Raw genomic sequence first — 16,636 nt, 5'->3', positions numbered from 1 at the left:
CTTCTCACGCTCGTACCGTTGGTGTTTTTGTTTGTTTCATCTGGACTGAATATACTGGCTTCCGTATTTCAGCGAAAAGGTAATAAAAAGGTTCAGCATAACAAATGACTGACCTAAAAATTCCACCAATAGCGAACGTGGCCACCATCTATAGTCCCGCCTACATCAGCTCCCTAGTCCAATCACAGCTCTCTGTCCGGAGAGGCTGGGCGGGACGGTTACATCCCCGACAAAGGTAACAGGTTGCAGTCGCAGTATGATGAACTTGTTGCGTTTAGTTGTTTTGCCACCCACGTTATCTGCGTGGACTTTTATGAATGTCTGCGAAAGTATTTGAATTATCATCGACATAAAGGAAGCGAGTATTCTCAGAGGAAGCGGAGGAATAACTTCAGGGAAGGAGGTAACTTTACTCTTGGTTTTGGACTTCTTATAGCCAGACAGCTAAACCAGACTGACACGATCAGTTAAGCTCTTTGTGGGAGTTTTTGATGCTGTGTGACGCATATTTCTTCGGTTAAGTTGGTTGTGTAATAATTTCTTTCAGTCTTGTGTTACTGAAATTTTTTACATTAGCCTGTTTAGCTTGTTTGCTAACATTAGTTGGATGGATAAAGTAACGTTAGGGACCGGTGCTCCCAGCTAACGTTACTCCATAACAACTTTTGAATACGCCCATTAATGTAGTATGAAATATACAGTATATGAGCGATGTCTTCAGATGTTAATGTTAAAAGTGCTCTCTGGGTGACTATAAGTTTCTGCAAGTGAAGACTTTCGTATTTAAAAGTTGTTTCATTCCAAAACAGGTACGATTTCTATGCGTAAGCTGTGTCTCTGCCTTGTGCACCAGGGGGATTTGTCACTGGAAAAATTGTGCCCTTAGAAACAAACAAAGAAGAACAAACAACGCGCCTGAGACGTTGTTTAAGACTCGTATGCTATATGTAATCACATTTAAAACCCTCACTTTGAATCTCTGCAAGATAATAATAACATAGCCTGACATACTGAGTAGCTGGTCTATAAAGCGGAGATGCTTTTAAAGATTAAGCTTGAGTCAGATGAAACTGATGATGCAGGCGAGAAAGAAGTGTTGACCATGGTGACACAGTTTCGTTTTAAAGCAGAATGAATGTGGCAAAAAAAAAGTTTAAGCTGGTAGCAATTCTTAATTCTGCACAGAGTGATTGGACTTCCCCAATGTTACAGGTACGAATCCCATGAATTGACTTAAAATGCCATAAATCAGTTTCTCTCTCTCTCTCTGTCTGTCTGTCTCACACTCACACACACACACACACACACACACACACACTTACACTCGCTCACAGATACACCCTCGCCTGTGTAAGTGAAGAGGACAGAGAGAAACAAGTGTCTGGAATGTGGGAAAAGGGAGGAGCGTAATTATGTGTTCCTAATATGGTGTCATTTGTGTACTATTTGGTAACACTGACGTCTCCCTTTGTCATGCCAATGAAGTTCTTTGGATTTGAAAGGAGGAATAAATGGCTGTTTGTTTTGAGTGTGAAAGAGGAGCAGTGGCAGGTTTGGAGAGCGATTGACTGCTGGAGAGGGAGAGAGAGTCAGGTTTTATGTCAAGAATGCAATGGAGGGGGAGAACACCCTGAGGACTAAGAGGTTTCCTGTCCTTAAAGGACACATAAGGTGTGCTGTGAGCTACTATTTTGCCCATCGCTGTTACTTGTACGTCCATGTTTCTGTTTTCCAGGTCAAGCCTGTAAAACTTAATCATTTACCTGAAGGAAAAGGGGCAAACTACTCTTTTACATGTTTCTAAAGAGATTTATCTCTCAGCACTTCCAAAGTTCTATCTGGGGGTGGACAATCTGGCCAAAAAATAATAACATGATCTATTTAATTGCAATCATTATCCACAATCTAAATTGCGAGCTTTTTTCTCAATTTGCCCTCTAGACTATAGCCAGACTTGAAATAGCTTGTGAATCTCTCCACTCACACACGATATTGCATTAAACATAGTTGGCACAAACTTCTAATCTGTCATGCCAGATAGTTAATTTGCTGTTGTTATAATTCAATATTACAGATGGATAGATTTGCATATGAAGCACAGCAAATACAAAATTTTCAGGCCTTGTGTAGTCATTATCATAAGTTTTGACTAAGATAGCCTGAGCTGCTCTCTGCAGCTGTATCAGTTTTAGGCCGGAGATGTTTGGGTCATATGAACCTTGTTGAGTCAGCAGAGGCACTTTCATGACTCCGCACATTGCTGTTGTTGCATTTCTCTCTACAGATGCTGTAATCTCCTAATTATATTTTCCATTCCATCTCGGATCTTAACAGAGAAGCAGCTCCAATTCAATTTACTGTGCGAGTATTCAATTTGAGGCCAGAGGCACAGAGCCTGTCAGCATAACTTCAGGCTAACATGACTGGCAACAGAATCCCAAAAGGACTCTTAGCTGGGAAAGCAAGCCTGCAAAAGTCTGTTGTGTGTTGGTCTGTTGTTAAAGTCCGTCCTATTAATCACACAAGTGGTTTGAGTCCACTTAAAGGTTGGGCCTGCAACAGTTTTTTAAATTATTGATAAACCTTCACATTATTTATTCCGTTATTCCTTCGATTTACAAAATGCTCCAACATAATAAAAATCCAGAGAGCCATCACCATTTACTCACTAATTAATTAATCAACTATCTGAGATCTCTGAAGGAAATAAAGCAAGCAAGTGCGACTGACAGGTTAATATCACAACACAGACGGCATATGACCAAATGGATTTACAGAAGAACTTGTTTGATATCTTTCTTTAAATATGAAGGTGTATGAGGACAAAAATTCCAGGGCTGAAATAGACTTATAATCAGTCATAATCAGGTAAACAGTGTAAATGAACAAGCAAGGGGATCCTTTTGGCAATTTCAGAATTGCTGCCCTCATTTTCTGCCCCACATCAACCGAACAATAGGATGGGTTTCCCCTCACCCCTGTCCCCTTTTGGACTCGGGACGGCATTCTTCCTCAGTGACATAGAAAAATTAAACTGATGAAGGGATGCAGATGAACAGATATTAAGAAATGTTTTGTTACTACTTTACATTTACTTATCTTATCTATAGGTCTGTTGGCCACACTTAGATGCTACAGATCGTTTATCGGCATTTCACATTAAATCAATGGGCTGCACTCGTCATATGGTGTGTCTGTAGCCCGTTTGTCAGTGCATGACATATTTGCTTGTCCTTGCTGTGAAGGCAGTTGGCTGCAGACTTCATGCTAGACTGCACAAATGTGTTGTGACATAGTGCTTCCTCTGTGGTTCCCAAAGGGTGGGAAAAAATCAACTAACTGTGCTCGTGTGATGAGCAGGTCTGTCTGCAGACGATGCTTACGCACCACAAGCGCACAGATACCCTCAGAAGGTCATTCATGTCATGGTACTTTGCTCACTGCCAGTCCAGACATTTTAATTCACCTTTTCTGGAAAATTCCACAGCAGGCACACTCACTTTGGCTCACTTTGCTGACTGCTCTTCTTCACAATGGCTTGGCTTTTTTTGGGCTGCGTCATAACAACTTCCAAAATCTGTATAGAAATGTAAAAACGTGTGTAGGCATTCAATAATGTATGGGTGCATGTGTCAGTGCAAAACAGAGTTCCCTATTTGATGGTTACTTTTGCAGTCGGTGCTTTTTTGTGTGCATTGGGATTGGGGGTGAGGGTTGTTCACAGGAACAGCTTGACTTTAGATTTTATCACACAAGGCACTGATAAGAGAAGAAAAGCTGAGTGTATTTTCTTCTCTCTTTCTCTCTCACTTCACCTTTTCTTTCAGTCTTTCGTCCCACCTTCTGTCTCTCACCTTGGAAAGCTGTGGAGAGGAAGTAGAAGGTGCAGAGGTCAGGAGGGAGTGAAGTTATTTACCGAACCATGCCTGTGTAATGGACAGATAAGATCTCGCAATGTAACCTAACCCAAGGCAATGATCACTCATTCCACATTATAACCAAAATGTTCAGTACTTTGGGTTGTTGCCAAATAAGGTTGGCAGTGACTTATCACTTACTTTGACATACAGTAGGTGTGATCAGTTGAAGGGGCATAGTTTCAGAATTACTCAACAAGGGCTATCAGAGTATAGAAAAGGGAGGATTAGGTAGTCAAGCAAAACAAAACTAGTGGAGAAATTACAGTTTAAAAGAATGAAATGATCCTTAATAGTTTCGGTGCTACCTCTCTATATTCAAGTTGTCTAAGTTTTGTTGAGGGTTGATAGGTTTAGTATCTGGCTGGGAAAACTTCCAAAAGTTGGGAAAGGTTTAGCTGGTCCTTACAAGGGGAAAGTGATATGTGGGTGTGTGCTTTCAGGTTAATGACTAATGGAGTGCACTGAAGTCAAAGTCCACGCAAGCAGTCAAGAGCCAGAAACTAAGTGTTACAGCCTATAAATCTGTATTTGTTCAAAGCAAGGTTGCATTGCTGCGTTTGTCTCACAAGGCTTTGACATTTCAGGGTTGTGTGCTAATGAATTTCTCTTTATCTTTTGTTTGATCCTCTAATTTGACAGACAAGCTGTGGTATGTTAACCTGGCTATTGATTGTACTGTAGCAGTCAGGTTTACAACCAGACTGATGGTGGATTGATTGGGCCGATACTGATATTGAAGAAGAATATGATAAAATATATCAACGCAAAATGTACACATAAACCAAACAAATAATCTTGGTACAGATTCCCCAGAGATACTAAGCATGACTTTTCACTAAAAAAATAAACTTGCTGCTGCTTCTTGGTGGGCTAACTAAATAATGGTGATGTAGTTTTTGAGTTACCTCAAACCTTGTTTGGCATATTTATGGAACAATAAGGAGCATTTTTTTTGTTTCTTATTGGCTCATTTATACACGGGTGGTAGAGCAGATTATTTGTAGGGTTGGTTGACCACATGTTGAAGTGTTCTTGAAGTGTATGTGTAGGATTAACTGTTACTCTGTAGATAAAGCATTCGCCAAATGAATACAGTTTGAGGTATGAAAATACTAGAGCCAAGCAAAGAGCTAGTCTTTTGATCAGGTACAGAAAACGAGCCAAAATCTAACCATGTTCTTGCTTCCTTCTTTTCTTTATCCTGCTCTCTGCTCTGTTGCCAGCATGAGCACACCATCTTCAGGTCAGAAGATCCCAGTGGACTATGGTGTCCAGATCCGCTTCATCAATGACCTCTGTGACGCTGGTGGGGGGCAGCCCGGATCCCAGCCCAAGACCAAGGCTCAGGCCCCCTCCAAATACGGCGTGGCAGTCAGGGTGCAGGGCATTGCTGGTCAGCCATATGTGTTCCTCAAGGATGGAGAGAAAGGAGACTCATACGGGGTCCAGCTCCGGACCCAGTACCCTTCCGGTTATAATAGCCTTCCTCGGAGGAGAGAGAAGGCAGAGCCAGGAACAGAAGGGGGAGATGTAGGAGGAGCGGGAGGAGGAGGAGGGCAGGGAGGCGCACTACGCAGGGCCCAGTCTCATGGCTCGCTGCTGGACAGAGATGGAGAAGGAGGGGCAGGCAAAGAGGATTTTAAGCTGTCTCGGCCACCAGGGGATGGGAAGTCTGGTAGTTATGGGAATCTGGATGGGGGAATTGGACAAAGGGCAGAGAGAGAAGAGGTCTGGCATGTTAGGGGTGGAGAGAGGGATGTGGAGAGGAATATGTGGGATGGTTCGTACAAAGCACGGCTCAACGGGCCACTGAGGAGCAGTCAGGACTACTCTGACTCATCTCGACAAACAAATGAGCAACCCTCTAATCAGAGGCAGACTCCTGTCAACAGACTGATAAACAGATTTGATGGTGGTAACACTGGAGTCCAACAGAGAGGACACCCTCCTGTGCAACAAGACCCCAGGGCTACACCTCCTCTCCTCACCCCCATTGCCTACACCTCTCCTCCATCTTCAACTCACAGCAGCTTGGGACGCAGCCAGGGTGCTGTCACGAAATTTCCAGGACACTCCTCTAATCAGTGGCATGCTGCTGTGGAGATGCCACAGGCCAATCTGACTGAGGCACAGGTGAGAATGAAATGTTTTTTGGCTGGACATACACTTGCAGTGAGTTTAGAACACCACATAATATGGGACATTGCAAGAGTAGTTTTCTGATCTATGTCTCAAGGTGACTCCTGACCTTTTGCTGGACCAGGGTCCGAGTGCAGAGATGAACAGTGAGGAGGAGCAGGCCATGCAGACCATATACAACATCCTGAGACAAGGGTATGGACCTACATGTTGTCCTGGCAAACACATAGAGATTTTATTGACTTGTCACAATACAGTGGTTATCCAGGATTAGGTTCATATAAATTTGTTGTTTTCCTTCCCTCAGGAGCACTGAGAGTGATGTTATCATCAGGCACAAAGTCAAGGTCATCTCTCAGAAGATTCAGAATCTAAAGGTTTGGAAATCTCTTAAACGTGTGTTCTTGCACTTACACTCATATGACTCATATGTCAGGTAAAGAAATGGCAAGAGCGTACTGCTTACATGTATGTGCCTATATGCCTTTTTTTGAGCAGCCCAAAGAAAGACACCAGGAAGAGTGGATGAGAGAAAAGAGGGTGCTTGAAAGAAAGGTGGCTGAACTACAAAGTGCCCTGCAAGAGGAAAGAAGGGTGAGAAAAGAAAAAATACTACAAATACAGGATAATACAGAAATTTAGAAGAGTTTATTAGGTGCAGTGAAATATTTGATTCAAGACACAATTTTATTTTAGAGTTATTTTAGAGTTTTTGGTTGTTACTGTAGTTCCCTTGGATGACCCACCAAACTTCCTTCAGTTCTCTCGGCTGATTGGAACTGGCTGCCAGCAGAGCCTGTTAACATTCAGAGAGCAACCTGCCACTTTAAATCAGCTCTAATTACATGCTGCACGTCCAGTGCCACACAAACACTCATCCAAAGTCTCCTTGAAATGAGAGCACCAACTTAAAAAAGTGAAGGAAATAGCCATTGGTTGCTCGAGAGCAGGAAACAGTACTTGGACTTTTTATGTCTTTTTAAATAATCTAACCAGGAGTGCTGGGTCGGTTCCTTGGAGTGTGCTTCAGATTAATCTGAGGATTAATCCTTAAAGCCCTCTGAGCTAGTCAAAGGTGCACACACACACTATAATCTAACTCCAATAATGACTCATTATATGTTGTCTTAAGGAAGGTGGGCAGGTCTTAATCTCTAATAGCTCCTAAGAACTTAATCCCTTATGCATATTGATTGGTGGGCAAATTCAAGCCAGCTTTAACATTTCCTAAAAGCACATTGTTTATGTCACCAGAGCTGCCTGATGTCTAATGTTTCACTGTTCTCATTTATTCATCATGTCTGCTCGTGTGTAGGACTCTGTTAGCAATTCTGATCCCGCTCTGAAAGCTGAGCTGGAGTCCTGTCTGGATGAAAATCTGCAGCTCGGAGAGATGCTGGACCGGAAGAAGAAAGAATTAAATGAAACACAATCAGAGTGAGGACTCAACAGCAAACACACACACACACACACACACATAGACGGAGGGCCAGGGTACCATAGTGTATAGTGATACGGGAGCATAACAAGCCCATTTTGTTTTCAAGGATGTGCTCTCAACAGTTTCATAAGACAAGCAGTTACTGTAACTTATTCACAAGACAAACAAGTGTGCCATAGTCAGTTGAATTCAAATCATTCAGTTGTGTGTGCGTGTGACCGTCCTCTTTTCACAGGCTGACTCAGCTGCGTATGGACAGGGAGAACGCAGAGGCTCGGGTCAGAGAAATGGAGGACCAGCTGGCTGAGTTTCAGGATGAACTGAGAAGAGAGAACGGAAACAAGACGGTATCGCAGAAACATATTCAAATAAATACACCCACACAGATACATAAAGAGAAAGTATCTCACCCCACTAATGGATTTTTAAAAACAACTTCAGACTCAAATCAAGACTAAATTACTTCTTAAGAAAGCATTTTTGTTTCTATAAATGAGCAAACCTGTACAAACTGTGGGCTGAGAGATGAAAAGTATGGAGTTAATGCTATATGTTCTCTGTGTTTGCAGGACCTGATGTCTTGTCAGGCACAGCTGATGGAGGTGTGCCAACTGAAACAGAAGCTGGAGGAGACCTTAAGGCAGAGAGAGAGAGAACTAACGGCCCTCAAAGGAGCTCTGAAGGAAGAGGTGGCCGGCCATGACAAAGAGATGGAGACGCTCCGAGAGCAGTACAGCGCTGACATGGAGAAGCTCCGCAGCAGCATGGAGCAGGTGTCCCAGGTGTGTGCACATACACAGTATACAGCTCATTGTCCCATTAGACACTGGAAAACCAGTCCCTCAACAACAGTCCCTATGAGGAAAAACCACCTCCTCATGTTTCTCAGTTTTTTCCTTTACAATGACAATTTTCTGGATTTTAGTAGATTTGTTTGGAGTGATTTTCAAGAATTAACTTGTAGATCACCCATGACTCAAACTCAAGGATATTTTGACAGGATTACCTGCATGCTGCTGAGATCAAATCTGAGCCCTACAGATTGTATATATGATTAAATAAATTGGAGAAGAGGTTCTTTCATTGTAATTGGTATTTAGTGTGTATGCAGATCAGGCTTCTTCGAACCCACAGATAGAGGGAGGCTTTTCAAACCAGCTTGACATTAACTATGAATATTGACATACAAGCTTTAACACCCCATCTCTGTAAAAAAATATTTTACTATTATAATTCCGTGCTGCACTGTGCTTTGGAATCTGGATAAAAGCACTCTTATTTTAGTGCTTAAATTTATATTCACTTCAGTTTCCATCCAAGTTATTTCTACAGCACCCACATTTACAGTAACATCTTTTGTACATAGACATATAACGAAAATGGCTTCAGGTGTACTGCCTCTCTGAGTACTGTGATGAAAGCTTGAACTCCCCTGATGAAAGCCTGAGGACAAGAACACAGGAGTGTCTGCAGAGGGGAAGCTGCATGCACAGGTGCACTAAACATGCTCAGTGTAGGTGCACTATCCCACTTCCCCTGCAAATTCTTTTCTTGTATAGTGGAAAGAAACAACATTTTGTACCTGATCTCTCGAAATAAAGCTCTGCCCAGCAGTCTGTCTATCTACATATTAATCGGTGTCGTTGAAACTGGAGAGGACACTGTCACATATGCTCTAAATTCTTCTTTGTCCTGTTCTAGTCTCACGCAGGGATCGAGGCAGAGCGGTTGCGTGTAAATGCGTCAGTTCGGTCCCTACAGCAGCAGCTGGAAGACTGTAGAGATGAAAGCAACCACTGGATGGAGCAGTTTCATGCCACCAGAGACGAACTCAGAACAACTAAACAAGAGTGAGTTTATTCCATTATTCTTATTGTTCAACATGTGTGTTCATTATTACCTACCTGGGTTTGGGATTTCCAGCGTTTACTTGGACGTGGGTTTTGTCACCTTGTTTTCATGGTTTCTCTTTGCACCTACTGTGCTACTAATGTGTGTCTCTCTTCTCTTCCATTCTACCTGGTCAATGTTTCTCCCCCTCTCTGTCAGAGAGCCTCCCAGCAGCCCCGAAGCACCGTGAGAGTCACTAGTTGAACAGATTTGCAGATTTATAGATATGAATAGCTGCACTAACAACTGTCTGACTGTAGTTCCAAGGCCATCCACACTTAAAACCTCAAACTCCTGACTGAAGTTCATATTTGTACCATGGATCCTCATGTACACGCTTCTTAATGGGAGTATTGGTAGTACTTGTTGCTGTGGTTGCAGCAGAAATTGTGCTGACCACCAGTCACAGTCTTGAACTTCAGGGCATGACATTTTTACGTGGCTGTTTACCTTTTCATTGTGTCCATGCAGTGTAACACTGTATGCAAACAGAAACTACAACCCACATTCCTAAAAAGTTGGAATGTAATGTAGGAATGTGATAATTTGCTTGTTGTTTCTTTTTTGACATAGACTTGATTGAAAACACTACAAAGATAATATACAAAGAAAAACTGATGTCAGTGAACACAGTTTGTTTGCAGATGATTGCGTTCTGTTTTTATTTACATTTTACACAGTATCCCCAACTTTTTTAGAATCGGGACTGTATGAATACAAAGAAGTTGTGTGGATGACCTTAAGTTTCTGTGTTTAGTAACAAAAGAAAAAGTTCCAGACTCGTTCTTTGTGAAAATGTCTGTCTTCTAATTAGTAACAGGAAATGCTGATTTATTTCTTTATTATTTGAAGATTAAATAATGACTCATCAAAAATATATTAAGCTGACTATACAAACCAATAAACCTATACAATTCAAAAGCTGCTAATCAGACAATCAGTCAATGCTTTTTGTGGTTGTTTATGTGGATCAGTTTGTTTAGTTCAGCTATATTTGGTCTACATTTTTTAGACTCCTTCAAGCTCGTCTGGAAAAAGAAGAGTTTGAGGAAGAAGTAAAGGACCTCCGGGATAAAGTGAACACCATGAAACAAAAGATACCGGACCCTAACCACGCTCAGTCTCTCAACCAGGTGCAGTAAACATAAACTCAGGCCCACATGATCGCTAACGCACAGGTCAATGACCTGACCTGTTTCACTAAATAGAAGCAACTTAACCATCATATTGTTCATATCCCTGTTCAGGAACGTGAGCGATACAGTGCTGATCTACAGAAGGCGAAGTTGGAGTTGGAGAAGCAGAGGACAGAGTGTGACAAGAAGGTCATGGAGATCATCTCCTTAAAAAAATCTCACCAGGAACAGGAGGCAGAACTGAAGTATGAGATCGACAGGCTAAAGGACCAGTTACAGAGGGCCAAAGAAGATTTCGCTAAGGCACATCAGAAAAACAAACAGGTTTGTTAAATCTTACAACAAGGGGCTAAAGCAACCTGAAGGGATTATTTAGATTCCAAAGTCTCATCTTTACTCTTCATCATCTCTCTTGTTAATATCATTCCCCTGTCTTCCTGCCGATAGCTTCCAAACCCAGCCATCATCTCAGAGCTGGAGCAGAAGCTTGATGAGGCTCATAGGGAAGCTAACCAGCTCAAAGAGAAACTCTCATTAGCTGAGGAAGAACTAGAAGCCAGTAAAACACGTCTCAGTAGAGCTCAGATGGACATTAAATCACTCCAAGATGCCCAGCAGGAGCAGGAGGAGGTCAATATACGTCTCAAAGAGAAACTTTCACGGTTAGAGGTAGGTCACCCCGTCTCACGCACCACAGTGGGGCATGGATGCACTGAAAGCAGTAGATATATTTAAGCATAAATGGATATCCTTTGTGGTTTCCTCAGGCTCAGCTGCAGACCAATGCCACAGAGAGTTCAGAGGCAGAGCTCGCCCTGCATGCTGAGGTGAGAGGGCTGAGATCTGAGCTAGACGAGGCCAAACGAAAGGCTTCCAGACTGAGCCAGGAGCACCATGACATTAACCTGCGGCTGGAAGAGGCAGAGAAAGACAAGGAGGCACTCAAACAGACCGTCAACCAGCTGGAAGAGACCAAACACCAGCAGGAGAGAGCTCTGGAGAAACTCAACAAAGAGGTAAGGAGAACTTCTTTTTATATCTTTGCATACAAATGAAAGCTTCTGCAGCATCCAACTGCTCATTAGAGGATTCAGAGCACAAAAAAAAATCACCCTTTTTTATTTTTTTGCCCCCTCTCCCTCCCGGTGTCTTCTGACAGTATGAGTCTCTGATCATGTCCTCAAGAGAAGAGGCGCAGGCTCTCAGGGTTCAGCTGGAGGAGCAGAGAGAGAGGGCACGCAAGGAAATGCAGGAGGTGCATCGTCATGGAAATGACGCTCAAAGTGAATTGGAAAGAAGTCATCTAAATCTAAGGAGACTGGAAGAAGAAGTGCGTGTTTTTTGTTTGTTTGTTTGTTTGTTTTTTATTTTGTCAAGTGTTTGTTTGCATGCTTACTCACCCGCTTGGTCTGACTGTTGTTTTTATTATGAAAATGATGTGTGATCTGATTGTTTCCAATAGTTTTGACACAATATTCATGGTGCACGCTTGGCCGATTGTATTTATGTGCCTGTGTGATATAACATGCAAAACTGCACAATGATGAACATTCAGTCTGGCATTATTGCCTCCAATATTATGATGAATCTGACCAGATGTCACGACACAAGAAGGAGCTTCTGCTTGCATGCGAAGAGAGAGACAACCACCAGCTGGATAAAGAGCTTCTCGCCAACAGACTGCGCCACCTTGAGGGAGAGCTTGAGGCCAGCAAAAACAGCTATAATGAGAAAACCCGGGAGATTCGCATCCTGGAGGTAAGATATGTGCGTCCACTCGCCTGATGGTTTGAGAAAACAAACAATGGCTATTACAGGGCGTTCTGCTGTCAGTAGCATTCATTGTTAGTATAACAGTCGGTGCATGTTTCTGGACACGTTTCATTCATAAGTCAAACAAATACAGTTAATACATTAGGATGTAGTTGTGCTTAACATGCATATACTCCATTATTACATTTTCATGCTTACACGTCCAAACTCAGCACAATCTAATGTCAGTGGGGCTGGTCCACTACAGTCTCCTTTTCAAGCATCTGATAAAGTTGATCTCATCTCGTCTCTCTCAGGACAAGCTGAAGCGTGTGGAGTTGGAGTTGGAGGAGGAGAAAAGCGCTGTGGAGATGATGACAGACCGAGTGACCAGGAGCAGAGACCAGATCGATCAGCTGCGCTCTGAGCTCATGCAGGAGAGGTCCTCCAAACAAGACCTGGAGCTGGATAAAAACGCCATGGAGAGACATGTACAAACACACGACACACCTCTGTTTGTGACATCTGTGCTCTTTAACTGAAGTATTCAGTTTGCTAAAAAGTTTTCACTCTTTGTACTTTCGCATCTTCGCTGAAATTCAAAATACTGCATTTAGGTGAACACGTACCTTTAGACCCTCCACTTGGGCATATGGTGGATATTGTTGACCTGCTGTTTGTCCGTGTCTCTCCCTGCAGCTGAAAGAACTGAGGAGTCGTGTGGCTGACATGGAAGGCCAATCCCGCTCCTCAGCAGGAGTGTCCCAGATGGAGAACAAGATTCAGGATCTGGAAGAACGTCTACGGAGTGAGGAGAGGTACGGTGTAACAGCAAGAAAACACACTGCAGTCCAGTGGATCTTCCTTTTTTCACCCTGGTTTGTTTGACAACCAAATATCTCAAAGTTTCAGGAGCTATGTTTTGCAATCTAACATCAAGCGATCATTCCACTTCACATTAATTCAATTATGCATACTCAGACAAGAGCCCAGTAAAGCCAGATTTCAACACCCGGCTACTCTCATCAGAGCAGCGAGATAACAAATGTGTTGCTCGAGGCCATTTTGGCAGCTGAGATAGGGAGAATATTCATCATTAACATGCCTGCCTGAATTTTTGTCTTATGCTCTGTTCTTCTCTTGTATTTGTAAAGGGAAAAGAACTCTGTGTTGGCATCTCAGCGACGTCTGGAGAGGAAACTAAAAGAGCTCAACATGACGCTGGATGAGGAGAGACACACACACACTGAACAGAGAGACCAGGTATACACATTCACATCCTGCTATGTCAGAATGTGAACATGGGAGTATATCAAATATATAATCTTGTCTTTTATGGCAGCTCACTCTGAGAGTGAAAGCTCTTAAGAGGCAGGTGGATGAAGGCGAAACGGAGCTGGAGAGGATAGATGGACTGAGGAGAAAGGCTCAGAGAGACATGGAGGAACAGATGGAGCTTAAGGAGGCCTTGCAGTCCAGAGTCACTGCACTAGAGACTGAACTCAAGTAAGCATTTCCTTTTCTTTGTTTCTGGTTGTGTTTCTCATGCAGTTTGCTTATAAAAGACCTCCTGGCAGCTATATTACAAGTGCAATTTGTGTGAGTGAGTCAGAGAGAGAGAGAGAGAGAGAGAGAGAGATGTTATCTCCTCCTGCTTATGTGACAGAACAAATAAAACTGCACGTAAATGACGTTATTACTGGTGAGCCCAGATTCTTAAACTGTTACACACACCTGGTAGAGATTGACACAGATTCCCAGAGGTGCAGTGTTTCATAATGTGATGGGTGTGAAACGTATCAGATATCACCCACATGAGAAAAGTTATTGCATTAAACTAAAATGGCACATTAATCATGTACCAGAGGGGGAATTCAGTTCCAGACATGCTCCTACTAGTATCAAGGAAATGCATGTTGTTTTCCTATATTGCCAGCAGAGGGTGCACTGTGACTACCTGGCAGCATTTATGAGTAAAATAAGTAGCACATGACAGTGAGTCTCAATTAATGATGACAATGATGATAATGTGTCGCAGGAGAAAAACCAGTGCAGCGATGCGCCCAGTTTTGGATTCATCAGCCCTCAGTTCAGATGAGGACGACAGCCTGTATGACCCCTCCACTATCACCTCCATCCTCACTGAAAGCAACCTCCAGACCAGCTCCTGTTAAAACAGCACTTCAGGGACAGGGTGAGGGTGGGAAAATGTAACACTGATTTGCAGAATGGGACTAAGGCCAAAAGGCACAAAGGTACACACTACAGACAATAAGGGACACAAGGGCCTGTGAGATACATGACATTCTGTAGAGGCTAATAGGGGAAGGGCAGGAAATGAAACATCCTCTGCATTTTATGGAATTACTTTCGGTCTACAATGCAGACAGATGTAATCCATGGTTTAGATGGAAGTATTCCATTGTGTTCATGTAGTACATTAGTAAACACCCCACACAAGGTACTCTAGAAGCAGAGACAAACATATATAGAAAATACCTCTTGTATTTTTTGGTACAGATTCAGTGTGTCAAACCATTTTGGGCTTGAGATTCTGGGTCAAGCACTTACAATGCCAAGTCTGGCTTTGACTGAATAATGAGAAATACTCTTCACCTGTTCAACTTTAGTTTTCTTTGTAGCACAGCCGTTAACAGTCTGAAACCACAAATCCTGTACCCCATTATGCACAGATTTTAGGTAGCACTACTGGAAAACAAGGATCAAACACTAACACTGAGATCATTCATGATTGCCACAAGTGGTTGACGAGAAACTATGAGGAATATTACACTATATAATTCTTACAATGTTTTCTAATAGTTGAAGTGCTGCAAATGACTGGTTTGTTTACTTCAAACAAAATGTACTGAAGTATGAAATCTGTCATTTTGGTGTTTAAGGATTGTCACACAGTACACAGCTGAGGAATTCCTAATTATAAGAATATATGGCACTAATGCCATCTGAAATGGACTCTCATGGACAAAGACACAATATAAAATGTAAATGTGCTAAAAACCTCATGTTGTAAGGGTTTAGACATAGTTGTTGTTCAAGACTTTGTTGAATCGGAACCAGCAGGTTCAACGGACTTTTATAGCTTTGTGGACAGAGATGTCGCTGCTCAAAAAATGACTGTCCCCTGTCAAAATATCTCATACTGTATAAAAGTGGTTTTGCACTTTTAAAGTAGAATAATGGTCCTGTCTGGTAAAAACTTTTCAGGTAAAAAGTTTAATTGTAGAAACTGCACAATTTCTATGCATTCCCTTATGGAAAGTCACTGAAATATATTCTCGTCATTTCATTACAAAGCCTTAAGATTGTTAAAGATAATTTTGTAATGATAATTCTTACCTAAATGATTTTTGTTAAGTGTTGGTATTAAACAATTGTAGATTTTTTTTTTTTAACTGATTTTTGTTTACAGTCGAACAAACACTGTAATTGTATTGCATTTGACTGCAATGTAATGTTTCTCCCTATCTTTTCAGTCAGACTGAAAAATGGTACTTAATTATTTGTTAGATTTTAATATTACATATTGTAATTTCTGATTTTTTTTTTTTTTCTGGAAATATTTTCACACTGGCTGTACTTCACAAAAATAGAAAACTGCAAAGTTAAATTGTTTCTGTTCATTGTCTTTGTAATAATTCCAGAATGTTAATCAGCTTTTTAGTTTTGTTTTTGCACAATGCAATTTCCTCATTTTTTTTGTGCATTTACATCAGGTAAAACTTGTTCCCCCCTGCCTCCACCCCCGCACATAACACTAAATTTCCTAAGAAGGTCTGTCGGCTTCACTGGAAAAGTCAGCTGTTTGAGGAAGATAAAAGTTAGTGGCAGTGATAAACACACCAGTTTTACCTCAGTAAATGTATTTAAGAACTCACCCTTAACAAGTTGATAGTCAGAATGAGTAATACTGGATTTGTTTAATTTCCTCTTAATTATAATGTGCTAGTTGTATTTTGTTTTTGGCTTGATGTCAGTAAGTAAACAAGTGTTTGTGAACAACTTCATCATATCAACTTAAAATATGATGATATTATCGGTGTTGTGTTCACAAAGTGTTTCTTTTGCCTCCAACAGGCCAAAAAAAATTTAACTACTGCAGGTTTAGTTGTGGATAATTTATTTATGTGCAGACATGAGGAAACACAAATAGGCAGTAGCTCCTAGCATCTCCACTCTAAATGAAAGTAAAATGTAGAACATGTGAGTTCTAAGACTAATCTGTTTGATAGACAAACTACAAACAAACAAACTTTTATTGGTTATGACAAGGGTTCAAGCAGACACACATTCTCATTTGATAAATACTGTATATTCAATTATTCCCATGTTTGAAG

At 41.7% G+C, this 16,636-nt stretch overlaps 1 protein-coding gene across 3 annotated transcripts; it reads left to right on the top strand.

The window, feature by feature from the left end:
- Positions 1–267: 267 nt before the first annotated feature.
- On the top strand, positions 268–15,909 carry LOC124064935 (cingulin). Of its 3 annotated transcripts, none has more exons than XM_046399849.1 (21): positions 268–403; positions 5,144–6,053; positions 6,184–6,254; positions 6,367–6,436; positions 6,558–6,653; positions 7,375–7,496; positions 7,736–7,847; positions 8,070–8,282; positions 9,202–9,350; positions 9,550–9,576; positions 10,403–10,523; positions 10,638–10,850; positions 10,974–11,195; positions 11,294–11,542; positions 11,686–11,856; positions 12,123–12,284; positions 12,596–12,769; positions 12,978–13,096; positions 13,433–13,541; positions 13,621–13,784; positions 14,317–15,909. In XM_046399849.1, the coding sequence occupies exons 2-21, from the start codon at positions 5,145–5,147 to the stop codon at positions 14,450–14,452; spliced, it is 3,609 nt and encodes a 1,202-aa protein (XP_046255805.1). In that variant the 5' UTR covers positions 268–403; position 5,144; the 3' UTR covers positions 14,453–15,909. The 3 variants fall into 3 exon arrangements, with proteins under 3 accessions (XP_046255805.1, XP_046255803.1, XP_046255804.1); XM_046399847.1 differs by having other exon boundaries at positions 6,157–6,254; XM_046399848.1 differs by lacking the exon at positions 9,550–9,576 and having other exon boundaries at positions 6,157–6,254.
- The last annotated feature ends 727 nt before the right edge of the window (positions 15,910–16,636 follow it).

This window comes from Scatophagus argus, chromosome 9 (assembly GCF_020382885.2).
Source record: "Scatophagus argus isolate fScaArg1 chromosome 9, fScaArg1.pri, whole genome shotgun sequence".
NCBI lineage: Eukaryota > Metazoa > Chordata > Actinopteri > Scatophagidae > Scatophagus > Scatophagus argus.
This window is presented reverse-complemented; position numbering and strand designations above follow the sequence as displayed.

What these genes read in the sequence shown, in the direction of transcription:
- LOC124064935 (XM_046399847.1), top strand. Translation starts at nt 5,145, where the DNA reads ATGAGCACACCATCTTCAGGTCAGAAGATCCCAGTGGACTATGGTGTC. An exon ending in CCAATCTGACTGAGGCACAG is followed by an intron (nt 6,054 to 6,156) that starts GTGAGAATGAAA and finishes CTATGTCTCAAG; the next exon opens with GTGACTCCTGACCTTTTGCT. An exon ending in CTCAGAACAACTAAACAAGA is followed by an intron (nt 9,351 to 9,549) that starts GTGAGTTTATTC and finishes CCTCTCTGTCAG; the next exon opens with AGAGCCTCCCAGCAGCCCCG.